This window comes from Talpa occidentalis, unplaced genomic scaffold (genome assembly GCF_014898055.3).
Source record: "Talpa occidentalis isolate TD23 unplaced genomic scaffold, MPIMG_talOcc4v2.1 talOcc4.5, whole genome shotgun sequence".
Taxonomy (NCBI): Eukaryota; Metazoa; Chordata; class Mammalia; order Eulipotyphla; family Talpidae; genus Talpa; species Talpa occidentalis.
Window position 1 is genome coordinate 117336474 of NW_023604861.1, and position 19436 is coordinate 117355909.

At 40.3% G+C, this 19436-nt stretch overlaps 1 protein-coding gene across 2 annotated transcripts in view; it reads left to right on the forward strand.

Annotated features, from left to right (window-relative positions):
• Window positions 1-1453: 1453 nt before the first annotated feature.
• The window catches only part of HNRNPLL (heterogeneous nuclear ribonucleoprotein L like), a 39446-nt gene continuing 21463 nt past the window's right edge, over window positions 1454-19436 (forward strand). For both annotated transcript variants that reach the window (XM_037528208.2, XM_037528206.2), the window contains exons 1-3: window positions 1454-1678; window positions 13338-13456; window positions 18037-18274. In XM_037528208.2, the coding sequence (XP_037384105.1) occupies window positions 1493-1678; window positions 13338-13456; window positions 18037-18274 (543 nt within the window). In that variant the 5' untranslated portion in view covers window positions 1454-1492. The remainder of the gene's footprint in view (window positions 1679-13337; window positions 13457-18036; window positions 18275-19436) is intronic.

The following is a 19436-nucleotide window of genomic DNA, read 5'->3' on the forward strand; positions in this document are numbered from 1 at the left end:
GGTCGGTACTTCCTTTCCTGCAAGACCTTAATTTCAATATTGGACCTTAATTTTCCAGGCACCACCCATGCAGCATGCTTGAGTACCACATTCACGTGGTGGGGGACTGAGCAGGAACTGGGTTGGCAAAGACAAAAGGGGCACAGTTTCTGTCATCAGGCGCTCCTAGTGTTTACAAGAAAACATCCTAAGAAGTAGGTATAAAGGACCCGCTTGCAAAAGAGGAAAGCGGCAACGAGGAGTCCTCAGAGCTCCGTAGAGGAAGTGAGCGGTGTGGCTGGAAGGACAAACACTTTTACGAGCCCTTCTTATCTTTCAAAAACAAGCAACTTGAGATCGATCCTCCAGAACTGAAAGGGCGGTGGGGAAGAGTAAGATTTTTATCTGGAAGCTTGAAAACACACTTAATTGGAGCAGGAACTGCCACAGCCAAGTGCCCGACGGCGTGAGCCAGGAAAGAAGAGGGGGTTACCGGTGAGCGCCGACTTGATCACCCTGACTTTCGCCCGCGTGGAGGTGTCTTCTGCAGCTGCACCTCGCTGCTCGCAGTACGTGCCGACTGCAGTTCTTCACTATCTAGTTAGGGGCCGGGAGAGTCCACCCACTGCTATTAGATTCTGCACACAGCACGAGGAGCACGCTACTTCACGGCTTTCACCCCCTGCAGATTCAGGGGTGCACGGGGCGTGCCCGCAGGGACTGCAGAGGTCTTCCTCATCCTCTTCCGAGGAGAAGTAATTAGAGCATTTGAATTAGCGGGAGGGCGGTTAACACCCACCCGCAGCCCCGGCCCCCTGCTCGCCTCATCTCCCACCGGGGCTCACGCCGCGCCCGGCCTGGGCCTGGGCCTGGGCCAACACGCTAACGGCCGCGGGGCGGCAACGGCTCCCGCCGGCTCGCGGCGGGCGTTGCGCGGTCAAGACTCTCCAGCCAGGGGCTAGTTGAGAAAGCGGGGGGTGGGGGCCGTGGGCGGTTTTTGACGAGCAGCCCCTGCAGCCAATGGAAAGCCCGGTCGGCTTCCCCCCTCGCCAATAGGGAGCAGGACCCAGGCTGAGGGGCGCTTCCCGCGGGCTGCGGCTGGATTTGATCCTGCGCGGCGGCCGGGAGGCGGGGGCGGAGGGAGGCGCAGCCGGGGCTGCGGGGAGCGGATCAGGGGAGGAGGGAAGACCGGAAGCCGCGGGAGCGTCCCCATCCTTAGCTTCGCTCCCCGGGCCGGGAGCAGAGACCGAGGAGGAGCGAGCGGCTGAATGTCGGCTCCCTAAGAAAGGGGAGCGGCCGCTCTGGAGCCTCCGCCCGGGGCGCCCCCCTCCAGCCGCCCGCCCTCCGCTCTCACCCGGATCCTGGGCGCGCGGCCCCCGCGGACGGCTCGGCGGCGCAGACCCTCGCTGAGGCGGCGCTGCCCGCGGCGGGGACTGGCCGGCGTCGTCTGAGGCCCGCGCCCCGCCACCCCCCACACCCCCCCGCCTGCCCGCCGGGCCCTCCGGCCGCCGCCATGTCCTCCTCCTCCTCCTCGCCCCGGGAGACGTACGAGGAGGACCGGGAGTACGAGAGCCAGGCCAAGCGCCTCAAGACCGAGGAGGGGGAGATCGACTACTCGGCCGAGGAAGGCGAGAACCGCCGCGAAGCGACGCCCCGGGGCGGGGGCGATGGCGGCGGCGGCCGGAGCTTCTCACAGCCGGTAACAAAGCGCGGCGCCCTGTCCACCGTGCCGGGCGGCGCCCCGGGAAGCAGGGCCCGGCGGGGGCACCGGCCTCCTGCCCGCCCCGGCGGCGTCGGGAAGAGCCGACTCTCCTCCGGGGGCTTCTCCCCGCGCGGCTCTGCCCGTTTTCGCGTTTCCCGACGCGAACGCCGACGCGGCCCCGGCCCGGCCGAAGGCCCCGGCGCCAGGCGCGGCCGGCGGTGAACTTGGGGAGGGTCGGAGGCGACGGGGAGGCGCCGCCGGGCCGGGGGTGGGGGTGGGGGGCTTCGGGGCGCGCTCGGCTCTTTGTTAGTTTGACTCCTCGGGCCACTGACCCGCCGCGGCCGACCCCTCCCTTCAGCCCCCTCCGGCCGCAGCATCGCGCGCCGGCCGCGGGCGCAGGACGGCGGCGTCGCTGCCACCCCGGGGCCCGTGGCCTGGCTCGGGGGAGGCCGTGACTGACTGAACCGCTCCGCGCCCCGCAGCCGTGTTCCCCTGAAGGTTTACTTCAGCATTTTTCACTGTTGGCGGGCGTGGGGTGCCTGCCTGGCGACCCAGTTTCACGATCAGTGCGGAGGACCGTTTTCACCTCTTCGGTGGGGCGGCGAGCGTGGCGGGTGAAAGCACATCCCTGTTTCACGTAAAAGCCATCGTAAAATCATCTCAGTTCCCAGTAGCATTTTTTTTTTTTTTTTTTTTTTTGGTCTTCAAAATTTGCCCCACGAAGGCAGGAACTGAGCTCAGAACCGCTTTCAAGGGTGTTTCTAGATCCTTGTTTTATTCATCCAGAGTGTTAGCTGGAGGCAGAAGGAATGTGAAAATCACTTAATCCACAGCAAGTAGTAACTCGGCTTCAGTGGGAGACTTAAGGAAACAAGCAAAGGTTTTTTTTTTTTTTTTTTTAACCTTTTTGGTACACTTAAGCTCTTTTAATGACAACACATTTTAATTGTGAGTTGTCAAGCAAACTAACTGAAATTTATTAAATTGTACACATTTCATCGTTAGATTAAAATGTTTCCTTTCATCAGCGTCAAATTAGAAGTCGTTTAGATACCATGTGAATTTTTATGCAAAAAATTCTGTCAGTACTTTTCAGGGTTAGTTTCAAGTAAGTGATGGGACAGATAAGGTTGCAACATTTTTTAGTAGAACTTTTCTTCTCAAAATGAGATCTTTTTTAATGGATATTTTTATGCCTGACTGGGATCTTCAGCATGTAACTTGGAAATGTCAATGAAGTATATTCCTTCCTAGAAAGTTTCAGTTCCAAACAGGCTCCATTGTGGAAGTTAGAAACAATTACTTTAACGGGTATTTTGATGTGGTGGATCAGTATAGCTCTTTTGCCAAAAATACTGCAGGAGTTTTTGTGCAGCTTGCATACATGTCTTCTTTCAGTAATGCCTTGGGAAGATACTTAAGTCAGTTTGTAACAGTTTTTTGAAAACAGATTAAACATTAAGCTAATAGTATTCTTTTGGATGTTGTGAGGAAATTAACAGACTATCCAAAGTGAGTTTCAGTGCAGCCCTGGAAATAGCACTGGTCAGGGTATGGGGGGAGTTGGGAGTCTTAGGTCCTTTACAATTTGTGATCTTGGAAACGTTAGGGACTAGTCTCAGTTCTCTTAATCATAAAATGTGAAAGTGAACATGTTCCTTCCAGCCCTGAAGTTGTAGTTCAGTGACTAATGTAATGCAGTTTTTTTATTTTTTGAAGGTTGACAGAATAGAAAGAATAAAGATACTGTCAGGTAATTTGAACAGTTAGGTTATACCAGAAATGACTTGGAATTTATTATCTTTTTTTGATGTTCTGCAAAAGTTGGATTCCATTATATGTGCCTTGTTCTTTTTTTCAGACTGGAATTGAGCAGAATCATGGCTTACATCTGCCTCAAATAATTCTTGTACTCTAGACAAAGTGCTAGACCTTTAAGCAAAAAAAACAAAAAAAAACAAAAAACAAACCAGGTTACTGGCAATAGTACCTTTAAACTCTGGAGGCTTTTTAATGATATATGTAGGAAGGAACAAGCTGCTCCATTCAGTTTTGCAGGCGAGCAAGACCCCGCGTTAGATCAACGGACATTGTAGGATGAATGAATATATTATCAGGACAACCTGTATTCATCCAGGGGGCAGTTGAATTCTTCAGAATTGGTTATGAGGTGATGCAGCATCATCGTAATGATGGATTTCTATAGGGATAATTCTCGTTTTGCTCTGTAACCTATGAGCTCTTTTGAGCTTAACCACATTTCTGAGAGGAGGCATTATACCCATTCTCCAGCATCTTAACATGCTCAGGAGTTCCAGAGCAGTGGGTAAAATGAGTTAATGCAGCTTCAAATTGCCCAGTTTTTATTTATCTAAATTTATTTTACTGCTGTAAGTACAATCACTTAAAGTTTACCTTACTTAAAGTTTACCTTACTGCTGTTAGGCTTCTTAGAAGAGAGTGAATTGCTTTTATTTAGAAACACTATTGTGCTGCCATATCTATGAATACTTTTTTCTTTTTTTAAACACTTTCTGCACAATTTTTGGTACGATTTTGAAATTGTAACCATGGAAACCTGTACATAATTTATTAGGATAGGAATTTTCTGGATAAAAGTCTACTGTCTAGTGTGTCATCATCTAGAAATAGGTGATTTATCTGACTGAAAATGGTTTGACTTAACTCATTGGTCCTTTAGCCTGAAGAGGAAACACCTGTGTGGTCAAACTGTTAAGTAAATGTAGTTTAAATATGATGGGCAGCCCTTTAAACTCTAGTAGGAAATTTGTAAAACACTAAGTAAGACTTCAAAGATTTATGTTGTTTGGCTTTTCATAATTAAATTCCCATTAGTGTTTTAATATATTAACTATACTTAAAGAGGAAAGTGAATTTTGGAGGAAAACAGTAGTTCTACAAATGCTTCTAAAGTAAAGATGAATTGGTCATTGTGAATGATATTTTCTTATTTTTTTTAAAGATTTATTTATTTACACAAAAACTGGGGTACAAGCCAGAAGCACGGGAGGGTGAAAGGATTCACCAGAGACAGAGTGGGGAGCAGAAATGGCAGACTGACTGAAATACACTGCCGAGGGGAGCAGCCAGCGAGACAGAAGGGGTCTGCCGCGGTCTCTCTCTGGCTGGCCAGGGATCGAACCTGTGGTGCAGTGGCTGCAGACAGCTTCACAGTGCTGTGCTCCACCCGCTGCACCACCGGGGAGGCCCTGTAAATGATATTTTAATGTGCACAGAGAAATGAGTTAGTACTTTGGATATGAAAACTATCAGATTTGTGTCTTTTGGCATTTACTCTGAAGAGCAAAAACTTCCAGTATATTTCAGATTCACTGGGCCACATTGTTGAACAAAACTTGATGATGGAGATTCATACTTTGCACTATATACAGTTTGTTCTTATGGGGTAGACAGTGTTTTCGAATTTAGAAGGCATGACCTTCAAGATTACATTAATAATAAATTTCAGGGCCTCCCTGGTGGCGCAGGCGGTTGGGCGCCGCACTGTGGGGCTGTCCACAGCCTCTGCAGCACGGGTTTGAGCCCAGCTGGCCAGCAAGAGTCCCACATGGCGAGGCAGACCTCTTGTGTCTTGCCTGCTGCTCCCCTTAGCAGTGTATTTCGTAGATCTGCCTGTTCTGTTCCCTGCTCTGTCTCTGGTGAATCCTCTCACCCTCCCGTGCATCTGGCCTGTACCCAGGTTCTTGTGTAAATAAATAAACCTTTAAAAATAAATAAATAAATTTTAGTGTCGCTTTACTTTTAAGAAAGCAGCTTGATATATAAGTATTAGCACTTCATCTAGTAAAGATCTGGTTTTAACATTTACATCAATAAAATTTATGGAGTACTAGTTCATTTTGGAGACTTCAAGTTTTTCCTTTATTCTGCAAGTGAGTAAGCAGAGAAATAAAAGACTATAAAAGTTTGTTTGCTGATGAGGTAAAAATTTAAATTTCTCATCTTTGGTAAAATGCCAAGGATTTCCAAACAAAGGAGTTTACATTATGCAGAGAATCTAGTTTGAATTCAAGATACACTATTATACTTTAATGACCTAAACTACAGAGATAAGTATTATGGCTTGTTGGGTGAATTTGGGCTGGGAGATGGGATGAGGTGACTTCATTAGTCAAATTCCCATAGGAAAAGTGTAGAGACTGGCAGTGAGCATAGTAACCACCCTGTGGGGAATGAAAAAAAAAAAAAGGGTTTGTTCTCTGGAGGTAAGTGCCAGAGCTTTGCAGCTTCTATAGCAGTTATGTCCTATTGTTTTCTTTAGCTAAGCAGCTGTGCTACAGTGGGCTTTTTAGTTTTGGGTAAGAAATGTAAAGCAGTAGGTTTTACTATATTTTGGTTTTAAACAAGTGACTGTATTTCTTCATGTTAGTACATTCACTGAAAAGAGCTGTTAATAGAGCTACAAGCCCAACCAAGGCAGGTGTCTTGCCTCTGCTACCGACAAGCTTTGTGACTTAGCCTTTTTGGACTCACGATGACATGGTTGAATTAGATGAGCACTGTGAACTCTTTAATTCATTAAAAAAATAATATTAGCTCCTCCATGGGTTTGCTGCTGTTCTGGTGATGTGAGTATAATAGTAGAAACAGTTCCATATCTGTGTTGCTTTTTTCTCTCTGAAATTTATTACAACTTTAAAGACTTTGTTTGCAGCCATAGCATCTACTCAGGTGAACTTAAGCAAAACAAAATGGAGCTGAGGGTAGGGAATTTGTTGGCCCATGTAGCTGGGAAAGCCAAGTTAGGCATAGCTGGACCCAGAGATTTGGAGGATGTTTTAGCGACTTGATTCTGTTTCTGTCTCTACGTTGGGATAAAACTAGGTTTGTAGGTTTTTGTTTCTGTTTTTTTTTTTTTTTTTTTAACCAAAAGAAGGGAAAGGGTTCTGGGTAGGCAAAACCACAGGATTTTTGCTACATGAACAAAATAATAAAGATTTAAAAAAAATTTAAAAAAACTTGTATTTTCTTACATCATCAAGTCATTTTTAAATTTTTTTTTTATAGAGGCATGTTTTATTTGTTTGTTTATTTGTTTGTTTGTTTATACATGCACTGGGTACAGTCAGAAGCGCGGGAGGGTGAGAGAATTCATCAGAGCCAGAGCAGGGAGCAGAACAGGCAGAAGGACCGAAGTACAGTGCTGAGGGGAGCAGCGGGCCGCAGGAGAGGTCTGCGCGCCATGTGGGACCCTTCTCCGGTGGCCGGGGAGCAGCTGGGGATCGAACCGGCGCCGCAGAGGCTGTGGGCAGCTTCGCAACCCAGCGCTCGACCGCTGTGACACCAGGGAGGCTCTTCATTAAGTCATTTTTGCTCCCCCCTTGGGTGTGACCATCCCACCACCCTGCTCCCCCAAGTTTTCTTCCCCAGCTCTGATCCAGCTCTTCCCTCAGTGTAAGACACAGATCAATGGTCGACTCACGGGACATTTCTTTTTCTTGGAACTTGTCCTTTTCCTGGATGAGGACCTGTGCTGGACCACAGCAGACCAGGCTGCTCAAATCCCCAGGAGCAGCCACTGTGAGGCAGGTAGCAAGGCAGGGCATTTCAAGAACCTCTTGTAGGGAGTGGTTCTCTGGACTTCTTGATTCTGGGTCTTCCTGTGGTTTAGGAGCTGTCCTGTTTTCTCCAGACCAGTGATCTCTCTGGGTTCTGGGCATCCTCATTCACACTAATTGTCCCATCCATTCTGATGACTGTCCCATGATGCTGCTTCTCAGTCTTAAAATTCTGGTATTAGGAGTCCAGCTCCCAGCCAATGTCGGTGGAGGAGTTCCTCAGTGGGGCAGACTCCAGTAGGTGGTCAGTCTAGTTCCTCTCCACTCCTTTTGTGGTTTCCAGTTTTGCCCTCGAGTTGCCTCACCAACCTCCTCAAGGTCTTATCTCATGGTTCCAACCATGGGTCTGCCCCAAGCAATGACTGTCTGGGGATTTGATTTGTCCCCTCATCTGAAGGTCTCCCACCGGACTGGACTAAAGATTATTTTTTAAAAAGTTATTTGAATCATGTTTGTCCTTTTTAATCTTTGTTATGTGATTAGGTGTACTTGAAGACATTGGATAGGAAAATTAAAGGTTTTCTCATATTTTGGATCTGCTATATATTTTTTTTTTTAAATAAAGGAAATGACCAAGGAGAGAAATGTGATTGTGTAGTTTAATAATATAGTAGGAAAAAATGTAGTTTAGTCTAAGCATAGTCTGAGTTTAAAAAAAAAAATTGCAGCTGCACCTTAAAACTAGTTTGTCCTGGTTCTGCATTAAGTATCTGCTAAAAGAGTGGATAGTCTTACCTACTGTATCTGGAAATACTGTACTCACTTTTTTAACTACATCAATAAATTCTGATCTCAAGAGAAAGATTACTGGACTCGTATGTAGAGTGACAGAAGAATGTGGTGGATATTTAGCCTGAAGGGGAAATTTAGGTGTGATTTAATAAGAAATCATGTAGCAGAGAGAAATGTATGTAAGGGTAGGGAATGCCAAATAATATTTGTTGAACCTTTATTCAATAATTACATGCAAAACTGTGTTAGACATTTTGTATTTGTTGTTTCACTTATTGTAGTTTTGCATTCTTTGTTTTTTAAATAGTGAAAATGTGGCTTAGACAGGTTAAGTAACTAGCTTAAGATCACTGAGCTAGTATATATCCAAAGCTTCAAACACTGGTGGAACTCCAAAGACTGTTTCAGATAGGAGGTATAGGGAGACAGATTTGGGTGCCTATTATGAGGAATTTTCTAAAAATATAACAGATTGTCTTAACAAGGTAGTGTGTTTCCTGTCATTGGAGATGTTTAAAGAGAATCTGGATAATCACTTGGCAGTGGGTCTATGTATAGCTTGGTGTTGGGGGATGAATTATTGAATTTGGGCTGTTTTTTAAAAATCCTATAATTACAGCAGAGCAGAAAAGATTGTTCAATGCTATTGAACACGTGTGCACGGAGATGGTGGGAAGACAAAAATACCCATAGGCTTTTGCCTGGCCCATGTGTATACATTTAAGTTGTTGCTTCACTATACGAAGAGAATGAAGAGATTAATGGGCCCTTCTAATTTCTCTCAGATAGAAGCTTTATTTATATGCTTTTGAATTTTTCTTCAGTAGAGCCTGATCTTCATCCTGCAATAATCAAAATTAGCAAGTAAGATTGGTATTATATAGAATTTGTTCTTGCGGAAGGGCTGGGAGTTTGGAATGGCTATGACTAGCCTGGTTTACAATGTGGACCAAATATGCTGCTGTTATAGTAGACAGTTTACTTAAAGAAGAGATTGAATAATTAAGAAAGAAAAGTATATGTATATTGCAGGTATGCCTTCATTTACTGAACAATTAATTTAGGATATTTTCAGTCTGATAATAGATATAAATAGGCCAGATGAGTCTAGATAAACATTTGAAATGGAAAGAACTTGGTGTCTGTATGAAAAAGGATTAATCAAAGACTTGTTAAGTGGGAGAGATGATACAATCAAATATTAATATATGAATGGAGTAAATAATACTGATTTGTTCAAGTTTAGGAATCAAATGCATAGTATGATACTTAGTGATTTTAGGGTAGATAAAAGAAATTGTACAGACTGCAGATTTCTTATCACCAATATATGGAATAGGTAGAAATAGCAAAATATTGATTTAAGAAAAGTGTTAGTAATGGGAAAAGGAGGAGGTGGTGAAAAATAGTTTGAAAAGAGATCTTTTAATGTAATAGATTTTTTATTTGGAAGGGACCCTAGGATTTTTTTTTTCTTTTTAAAATAAACTACAGAAAGAATGAGAAAAGCTGGATGACCGTTTCATTGAGTTTTGGGAATAAGGGAAATACAAGAGGAATGAGATGCTTTCAGCCTTGATGTTGAGCTAGTCATTGTCTTCCTGTAGGTACCATGTTGATTGCACTTAGCATCTTCCATCTTCTAGAGAATGACTTTAATCTCAATCCATTCCATCTAGGAAATGTAGTTAATAATGTATTAAAATCAGAGTGTTTTTAAAGATTTGTTCTGTAATCCATTTCTTTGTGAGAAGACCATTTTGAAAAATAGTCCTTTTTTTTTTTTTTTTTTAGCACTGTATTCAGGATAGTGGTTATCCTGATGGGGAAGCAGGCAGAGGAGATATAACCAACTAATTGGTAGAGTTTTGTTTATTAGATTGCTAAGTTACTATCTGTATTGTTCTTCATACCTTTTTGGATCTAAAATGTTATTGTAGGGCCTCCCTGGTGGTGCAAGGGGTTAAGCACAGCACTGTGAAGCTATCTGCAGCCTCTGCAGCAAGTTCGATCCCAGCGGGCCAGGGAGCTACCCACATGGCGCAGCAGACCTCTCCTGACTCACCTGCTGCTCCCCTCAGTAGTATATTTCAGTCAGTCTGCCTGTTCTGTTCCCCACTCTGTCTCTGGTGAATCCTCTAACCCTACCTCACCCCTGGCCTGTGTACCCTAGTTCTTATATGCATAAATAAATAAATCTTAAAAAAAATGTTATTGTAATAAAATAATTTCCCCATTTCTTCTTATGGTAGAGTGTTCAATTGCATATACCCTTCACCTAGGTTCAGCAGTTTTTAACATTTTCCATTTGTGATTTTATCTCTATTTGTGTATATATTTATTTAAATATATTTATTCCCTTAAACTATTTGAGATCCAGAGGCAGACATGGTAATTCATCCCTATTCTAGCTTTCCTAAGACTAAGGATATATTTTTCTCATAGGCATTACCATTGTTATAATGGTACCAAGGGCAATAACTCCATTATATACTATCTGTATTTAATATTTTTCAATTGCCCCTAAAATGTCTTTTATAGCAGTTTTTAATCTATTATAAAATTAACATTCACTGTTGCATTTGCTTATTTTCAAAACAATTGAGTTTACTTTTTACCTTTGCCAGCTGATTTTTAATGATCAAGAGATGACTCTTATTTCTTGTAGTTTATTGCTGTCTATTTTTAGAGTAAAACTTATTATTTATCCTGAAATGTATGCTTTAAATTAGGTTTCTAGGTGTTATTTAGAATAACTGCTTTACTATCATCCATTTATGTTTTATGCTTATTTGGTTGTTGAATTTCACATAGTCTTATCTGGTACGATTGCCTAAGAGTATATTGATTTACAGAGGGCACAATCAGAATGGTTCATTTCAAATTTAGTGGCATGCGATGAATATCTTTATAACTGTAGAAAAGACTCAGCAGGGCCTCCCCGGTGGCGCAGCAGTTGAGCGCTGGGTTGCGAAGCTGCCCGCAGCCTCTGCAGTGCTGGTTCGATCCCCGGCTGCTTCCCGGCCATCGGGGGAGGGTTCCACATGGCGCGCAGACCTCTCCTGCCGCCCGCTGCTCCCTTCAGCAGTGTACTTCGGTCCTTCTGCCTGCTCTGCTCCCAGCTCTGGCTCTGGTGAATCCTCTCACCCTCCCGTGCTTCTGACTGTACCTACTGCTTGTATGAATGAATGAGTGAATGAATGAATGAATAAATAAATATTTTTTTAAAAAAGAGAATTTAAAAGAAAAGACTCAGCATAATTTTTAAAAGATTGATTGGTTGATTAATTGATTGATTGATTTTTTGATTTATGCAAGCACTGGGTACAGTCAGAAGCATGGGAGGGTGAGAGAATTCACCAGAGCCAGAGTGGGGAGCAGAACAGGTAGACTGACAAAGAAGTACACTGCTGAGGGGAGCAGCAGGCGCAGCAGGAGAGGTCTGTGCACCATGTGGGACCCTTGCCTGTTGGCCTGGGATCCAACCTGCGCTGCAGAGGCTGCGGGCAGCTTTGCAGCCCAGCTCTCAACCGCTGCGCCACCAGGGGAGGCCCAGCAGCATAATTTTTTTAAAGACTTATTTTTTTATTTATTTATGAATACATGAATTGGGGTGTAGGCCAGAGGTGTGGGGAGGTGAGAAGATTCACTAGAGTGGGGAGCAGAGCAGGAGGATGTACTGAAATGCACTGCTGAGGGGAGAAGTGGGCGAAACAGGAAAGGTCTGGTCTGCTGCACCATGTGGGTCAGCTATCTGGTTGGGGATCCAACTCAGGCCGCAGTGGCTGGTTATAGCTTGATGTCGCTGAGACTTTAACCCCTGTGCCACTAGGTAGGCCCTCACCATAATTGAAATAAAACTCCAAGGACTGGATTAGTATTTGCAAAGGACAGACTTTATTTCTTGGGTTTGACAATAGTGTAAGAGTAACCATGATTACTTTATAAGTCAATTCTCTCTTTTTTTACTGGGAAGGTACACAGTTGTTTTTCTAACAGTCTTTATACAAATAAAGAAAAATTGGTGGGCCTCCCCAGTGGCGCAGCGGTTGAGCGCTGGGTTGCGAAGCTGCCCGCAGCCTCTGCAGCGTTGGGGTGCTGGTTCGATCCCCGGCTGCTCCCTGGCCTCCACCGGAGGAGGGTCCCACATGGTGCGCAGACCTCTCCTGCCGCCCGCTGCTCCCCTCAGCAGTGTACTTCCGTCCTTCTGCCTGCTCTGCTCCCGGCTCTGGCTCTGGTGGATTCTCTCACCCTCCCGCGCTTCTGACTGTACCCAGTGCATGTATAAACAAACAAACAAACAAATAAAATAAATAAATAAAACATGCTTTTATTAAAAAAAAAAAAGAAAGAAAAGAAAAATTGGTGAGTCTTTTAAAATAGACATAACAGAAGTTAATTTTCTTAAAATGATTCTTCGGTTTTAATGGTAAGACATTAATGCTTTTAGAGTAGTCTGTTTATAGGCGAAAAGAACTATAATAGATTTTTGTGTGTGTGCATACATGTATAGATTGTATTGGAAATAATTTCTGAAGTAAGAGAAATGTCCAGCAGCCAGTGTAAATACAGATCTTTGTCTTAAGAGAACTTGAATAAGGGAATGAGAGAACTATTTTCATTTTCAAAGTAATTCTTATATATAGTACCATGTGAAATAAACTTTAAAACCATCCCATACTTATATTTTAGAACTTTCTCCTGGGCTTCCAAAGAAATATTATTATGTTACTCCTTTGAAGCCTAGGAAGGGTTGCATTTTTGAGTACTCCTTAGTCACCAGCAAGAGTGTGGTATCTTGTGTAAATTTAAATCAAGTGTACTGTTAAGTGTGTTACGTTATAAGTTTAAGCTCTAGTCACACTCGATAACCAAGGACAAGAGATGATGTAAATCTCCTCTTCAGAAAGAATTAAGTCTATACTCCTTATATTAATGAAAAAAATTAATTGGGACTTTTTATTCTTTTGGATTAGTTGAGGTTTTGATTTTTTCGGTGATGAAATTATGAAATTTTGTACACAATCTTTTCCAATCGTGGTATGCTCTATATATCTGCTGAAATTTTTTTTTTTTCTGCTGAAATTTTTTCTGAGATTTCCTTGACTAAGTTATCAAGTAACTTATTTGTACTTCTAACTGAAAACAAATGCTCCCTTTTAAAAAATCAAATTCTTTGTGTCACATTTAATTGTTGATTTTACTTTTGTTAACTTGTGAATTGCAATTTGGTTTGGGGTTTTGTTTAAATTTAACTCTGCTTTTGGACGCAGATTTAAAGGAAACAATAAGTTTTATAACTGGGAATTATTTTTTCTTGCTAGGAGACAGGTGGAAGTCATCATAAAGTTTCTGTTTCGCCGGTTGTACATGTTCGAGGACTCTGTGAATCTGTGGTGGAAGCAGACCTTGTGGAGGCTCTGGAAAAATTTGGGACAATATGGTAAGGATGATCGGGGCTTGATGCAGTTTGACAATACGGTTGCACAAACCTTGCTTGCTTGCTGCAAGCCTTGGTGTTTAACATAGTATATATTAAGTTTGTTATGATTGTATTTCTTTGGAGTCTTTTAAGCCTGTTATTTTTAACCTTCCTGGGATGATGCATTGATGTATTTTCATGGAACCATGATCATCGCTCAGTCTCCAACCTGTTATATATAAAGTTGATTATTGCATCTTTCATCAGATTTTCAAGGAGTCCATGATTCCTTCTTAAACACTTCTTTAAGCCAGTGAGTTGATTATACACTTCATCTTTAGAGTTTCAAGCAGTGGTACTTATGATTAAAAAACATCTTTTTTGTTTATTCTGGAATACTTTGCAATTAACTGGCAATTGCAAGTAGGTAGTTAAGGGTAGGTATTATTTGCTTAGGTGGTGAGTGTTCTTAGAGTTCTTGCAGATCATGAGCCATCACTGTTTTATACTTGCTTGTCTCTCTTTTGTGCTTTGTATTCAGTCAGGCTCCTCCTTACTCTCCCACAGCTGGTATATGCTTGAGAATATTGACTTAAGTGAAAACATAATTAGAAAAGTGAATCTACTGCCAAAAATAGACACTCGGAAATTCTTTGTAAATTATTTTTGGAGCGTGTTCAGCTGTTGTTCTTTTCTTAGTATGGATAATCTGGGGTTTATTTTATTATTTTTTTCTTTGATGAATATATTTAGGTTTTTTGTTATGGGTATCAGACTAAGTCAAAACATATAAACAGGAAATTTCAGTGTATTTGACAAGATAGCTTAATTTTATAAAAGTTCGGTTTTTTGTACTAAAAGGATGATATATAAATAGATGGTGAGGAAGTGATAGAAATGTCGAAACGAAAGTAATCATGCTTCAAAGGAATAGGAATAGTTTAACAGTTTTTTAATAGATTTAATAGTTTTAATAGTTTATAGTTTAATAGATTTAATAGTTTTTTAAAAAAGATTTATTTATGCATTCTAGAGCTGGGGTGTAGGCTAGAGGTGTGCGGGGTGGTGAGAGGATTCACCAGAGACAGAGTGGGGAGCAGAATAGGCAAATCTACTGAAATACACTGCTGAGGGGAGCAGTGGGTGAGACAGGAGAGGTCTGCTGCACCATATGGATCAGCCTCCTGGCAGGGGATGGAGCTCATGCTACAGTGACTGCTGATGGCTTGCTTCATAATGCTGAGACTTAACCCCTTGTAACAGCAAGAGAGGCCCCAGGAGTAGGAATAGTTTTATTTATTTATTTTTTTGAGTAGGAATAGTTTTAGATAACACCTTCCATCTTGACATTTTTAAAATTAATTTCTGTGGTGACCTCATCGAGAGGTTGGTGACTTGGGAAACCCGTTATTCTCAATTTATGCCCCTCAAGAACAATATTATGTATTGTTCATCCTTGGAGGTAAAAATTGGGGATCCACATGGACATAATAAATTTCTTTAAGTATCACTAAAATTTCTGTATCACTTCTCAGCCATTTGGTGTAGTTAAGTCTGTTTTCATAATGAAACAGACTCCTTAGACTGTGTTTAGGCTTAGATGTTGGCACTAAACTAACCCCAATCATCATAAGGACCTTTTAAGTGGTCCATTGTCCCGCAGTTATAAAAAGATGATTATCTTTGGTCTTTTTTACTTTTGTTTTTAAATATTTAGGCTTTTATTTTCTCATAGCTAAGAAATACCAGAGCAAATGTCAGAAAACAAGTTGGTGAGCAAAAAAGCTTGGAAAATTTTAATGACAAACGACTATTGATATTTTGAAGTTAATTATGATTATGATCTGAATATTTGGTATTAAAGAATTGAACTATTTTAAGTTGGTGAGTGAGTTGAATTACTTTTGGGTGACCTGTGTTTTTTAGACCAGACTGGTATAACCCATGGTAAAGTTTTCCACATACAAGTGTTACTCAGTTCATTTGAATAGTACTCATTTTGCTCTGGCATTTGGTATTTGTGTTGATAGAAAAGTTGTGAAGTAATTGAAACAAATTAGTGTATAATTAAGAGCTTATTTAGCATAAATATGTATAATTGTTTCAGTTATCTGAAATAATACGAAGATAAAAAAGGGAAAATTAGAATGTACATTTTAGAATGTACTTAAATTGTCTGACACATAATTTTTTTAAAATTATGAATAAAGAGGTGACTGCTATTAAAGTTAAAAAACCTTGAGTAGCCTCAGATGAGGAGTAGAAGTTATGTTTCAAAATGTTGCATTTATAGAACCATTTTCTACTTATCTATTTAATGGTACTTGGGGAGTTATAAAGATTATAGAACGGCTCATATTAAAAATGAGAATCACCAAGTTCAATATATAGTGAATTTTTAAATCTTAAGGACTAGATGAATAGAAAAGATGTTCAAATAATGAGAATGCTGTGTCAGGATAATAAAATTATTATTTTTTTTTTATTCTATAGTCAAGTATTATAATCAGAAGAAGGTTTAAAAATATGTACTGTAACTCTTCTTCCCCGCTCTCTTCTCATTAAAGGAGCAGAAGCTAGGTAGTGATTAGCTATACGGTTTAAATTTTGAAAAATTTTGTATTTTTGTAGTAAATCACTTGCCTCCTCCTGTTTTTATTTAACAGTTAGTAAACATGTTTTGAGCTGAGTTGAAAGCACTGATTCTACCTAACCATGTCTCTTAACCTTTTTAATTTTTTTATCTGGTCTTTCAATCTTCTTCATATTAATGATTTAAAATTTTTAAAAAAAATTATCAGACAATTTAAGTACATTCTAAAATGTACATTCTAATTTTCCCTTTTTTATCTTCATATGATGCTACTTTCCTAGGCAACCAACCTTTTTGATATTTAAGTCTGCATTTCTAGCTTGCATTTTATTTATTTATTTATTTATTTCAGAAAGCAAGTTTATTCTGACCAAGTTATAATAGGCTAATAAAGAATTTATTTTTTAACTTGTATATTTTTCTGTGTTTCCCAAAAACCAAATGGCATTATTAACATATTTACTTGGTTATACTGTTTAGATGCTAAATCATATATATAAAACTTAATATTTGTGAGTAAGAATATTTACTTTAATTTCTTTAATGTAGAAAGATACCAGGGTTTTGTTTTGTTTTTTCTTTTTTTTTTTCCTTTTTTTTGTATGCAAGAGTTAGAACATCAATAAAGAGTCTGTGTTTCTAAAAGGAATGTTTTTCTCCAGGCATTTGTATCTTGCATTTATAGTTCTAAATCTAAGGCATTATTGTTTTCTATTTTTTCTTTAATTTGAATGATGTAGATCGGGAGAACTAAAAAGCCTCATAGACCAGTAAATATTGATTGAACATGCCAGGTTGTTTCTAGATTCTGAGGATATAAAGATGAATGAGTAAAGGTGTATAGAAAATATAGTAATATTTCCCTTTTATTAGGGCCTACAGTGTGCTATGCAGGCTGTTAAGTAGTTTGTATGTGGTAACTATAATCTTGACAACAATCCTTTAAGTTTTATAAGTGAGGAAGCTGAAATTCATGAGAAAAATTGTATAATTGCCAGGCTACGAAGTGGTCTGTTTCTTATTAAAAAGAGAACCATTTGCCAGTTTCTAAAGTTGTAACAGTAAGTCCTAGAAGTCTGACTGAAAAACAGTGCTGTCACAGAGTATCTGGACTGATGTTATATTTCTGATGTGCTTTTTTTTAAATTGAGGTATAACTGGCATATAACATAATTGGCTTTCTGGTATTATAGAAACCTTGTTAATTGTATCTTAAAACAATTTTAAGATCCCTTTTCTTGCACATAGAGGGTGTTCCACTTTGTTGTGATTCATATTGTTGTGATTTCTTTTTTCCTTTCTTTCACTTATTTTTCATTTTATGTATTAAAATATATTTTCCCCCAAAGAGTATATAAGAAAAGTAAGTACTTCACCTTCCTGCCCATAGACAACCAGATTACCATAGTCTAGTGATAGCTTTTAATGGATTCTTTAACATGTAAAATATTTTGGAGGCTATTATTTGTATGAGATTTGGTCAGTTGCAAAAAAATTTGGTTGGTGTATCTTTTGGTTCCTTGTTTTTAGTAAGATAAATGAAAGTATAGTCAGTTTTTAGTTATAAGTGGGGGCATTTTTATATTTGGAAAATTTAGAAGTAGTAGCACTTTTCTGGTAGGGGTCCTATTTGCTAACCTTCTGTGGAGTTTTATCTTTGTTGCTTTCTGTGTCTCAATATTTTCTAGTACTGCTTAGAAGTGGCAGCCTGAGGAATAAATTGGGTTGTGCCATTAGTGACTAAGAACAGAATTGTGCTTGAGGAGGGCATGAGGATAAACTTTGAATCACAGGGGAGGATAAGCTTTCAAATATATGCCTTCTATCTGTTGTTCCACAGTTTATTTGGATGATTTAAGAGTTGATTAGCGTTGAATATTAGGTAGTAAAGAATACTAATCTGTAAACTTTTAGACACATTTTTTTTAATGTCTGCTTTTACTTAATTGAGAACAAAATATTAATTGAACTTTTTATATTCTGGCATTCTCTCCCAATCTCCCTTCAGCTATGTGATGATGATGCCATTTAAAAGGCAGGCTCTTGTGGAATTTGAGAATATAGATAGTGCCAAAGAATGTGTGACATTTGCTGCAGATGAACCCGTGTACATTGCTGGTCAACAGGCTTTTTTCAACTATTCTACAAGCAAAAGGATCACTCGGCCAGGAAATACTGATGATCCATCAGGAGGCAATAAAGTTCTTCTACTATCAATTCAAAATCCTCTTTATCCAATTACAGTGGTATGTATTTAGTATGACAAAACTAAGTTAAAAGTCATCTTGGAATTTACCCCTGGAGTGACTAACTTCCAGTTTTCTTCACTGCCATCTGGATATTTCAAAGTAGTTTTTTTTTAAGAATTATTAAAATTAATTCTAATTTTGACTATTAAATTTAATGAAGAATGGTAGCACTGAAACTGAAAAAGTTAGAAGCACAGTTGTCAATTTAAAAAAGCAAGCGAAGCTGCAAACTGAACAAACTCAGCAAAGTGCATGTTAAACAAACGCATGGAGCACATTTTGAAATTTGTATCGGTCCACATTAACTTTTTTCTGGTAATAAGGAATTAGGTAATCTTGTTGGAAGTGATCAAAGAAAATCTGTCTCACTCATGTGCCAGTACATGTATTGAAAGTATTCTATGGGACAATCCCAGAATATAATGGGATGCTTATGTCCTAATAAGTTGCTTTGTGATAGTTTGTTAAAAACACATCTGATATACTTAAAACTCCCTGCTTCACCTTTTATTTTATTTTTATTTTTAGTATTATTTTTTATTTTATTTATCTTTTATATCATTGTTCTTTTCTTTTTTTTTTTTTAAGATGTTTCTAGCATCAATGGCTGGCATTCTTTTTTTTTTTAAAGATTTATTTATTTATTTATACAAGCACTGGGTACAGTCAGAAGCGCGGGAGGGCGAGAGAATTCACCAGAGCCAGAGCAGGGAGCAGAACAGGCAGAAGGACCAAGGTACACTGCTGAAGGGAGCAGCGGGTGGCAGGAGAGGTCTGCGCGCCATGTGGGACCCTCCTCCGGTGGCCAGGGAGCATCGGGGATCGAACCAGCACTGCAGAGGCCGCTGGCAGCTTCGCAACCCAGCGCTCAACCGCTGCGCCACCGGGGAGGCCCTTTTTATAAACAATGTTTGCTTCCCCCCACCCTCAGGTGTAGTCCCCATAGAATTTCCTTCCCCAATGTACCCATGCACCATCACCTCAGTCCCCTGTGCTCCTCCCTAACTCCCTCTGCTTCACCTTTTAAAAAAGTAATATCAGTACAATTTCAAAAACAATTCATGTCTTAAAATAACTGAATTTTCTATTTCATAGTCATGTTATTTGATAATAAGCTAATGACAGTAAGTCTGTTGTCATTTTTATAATGAATAGAATA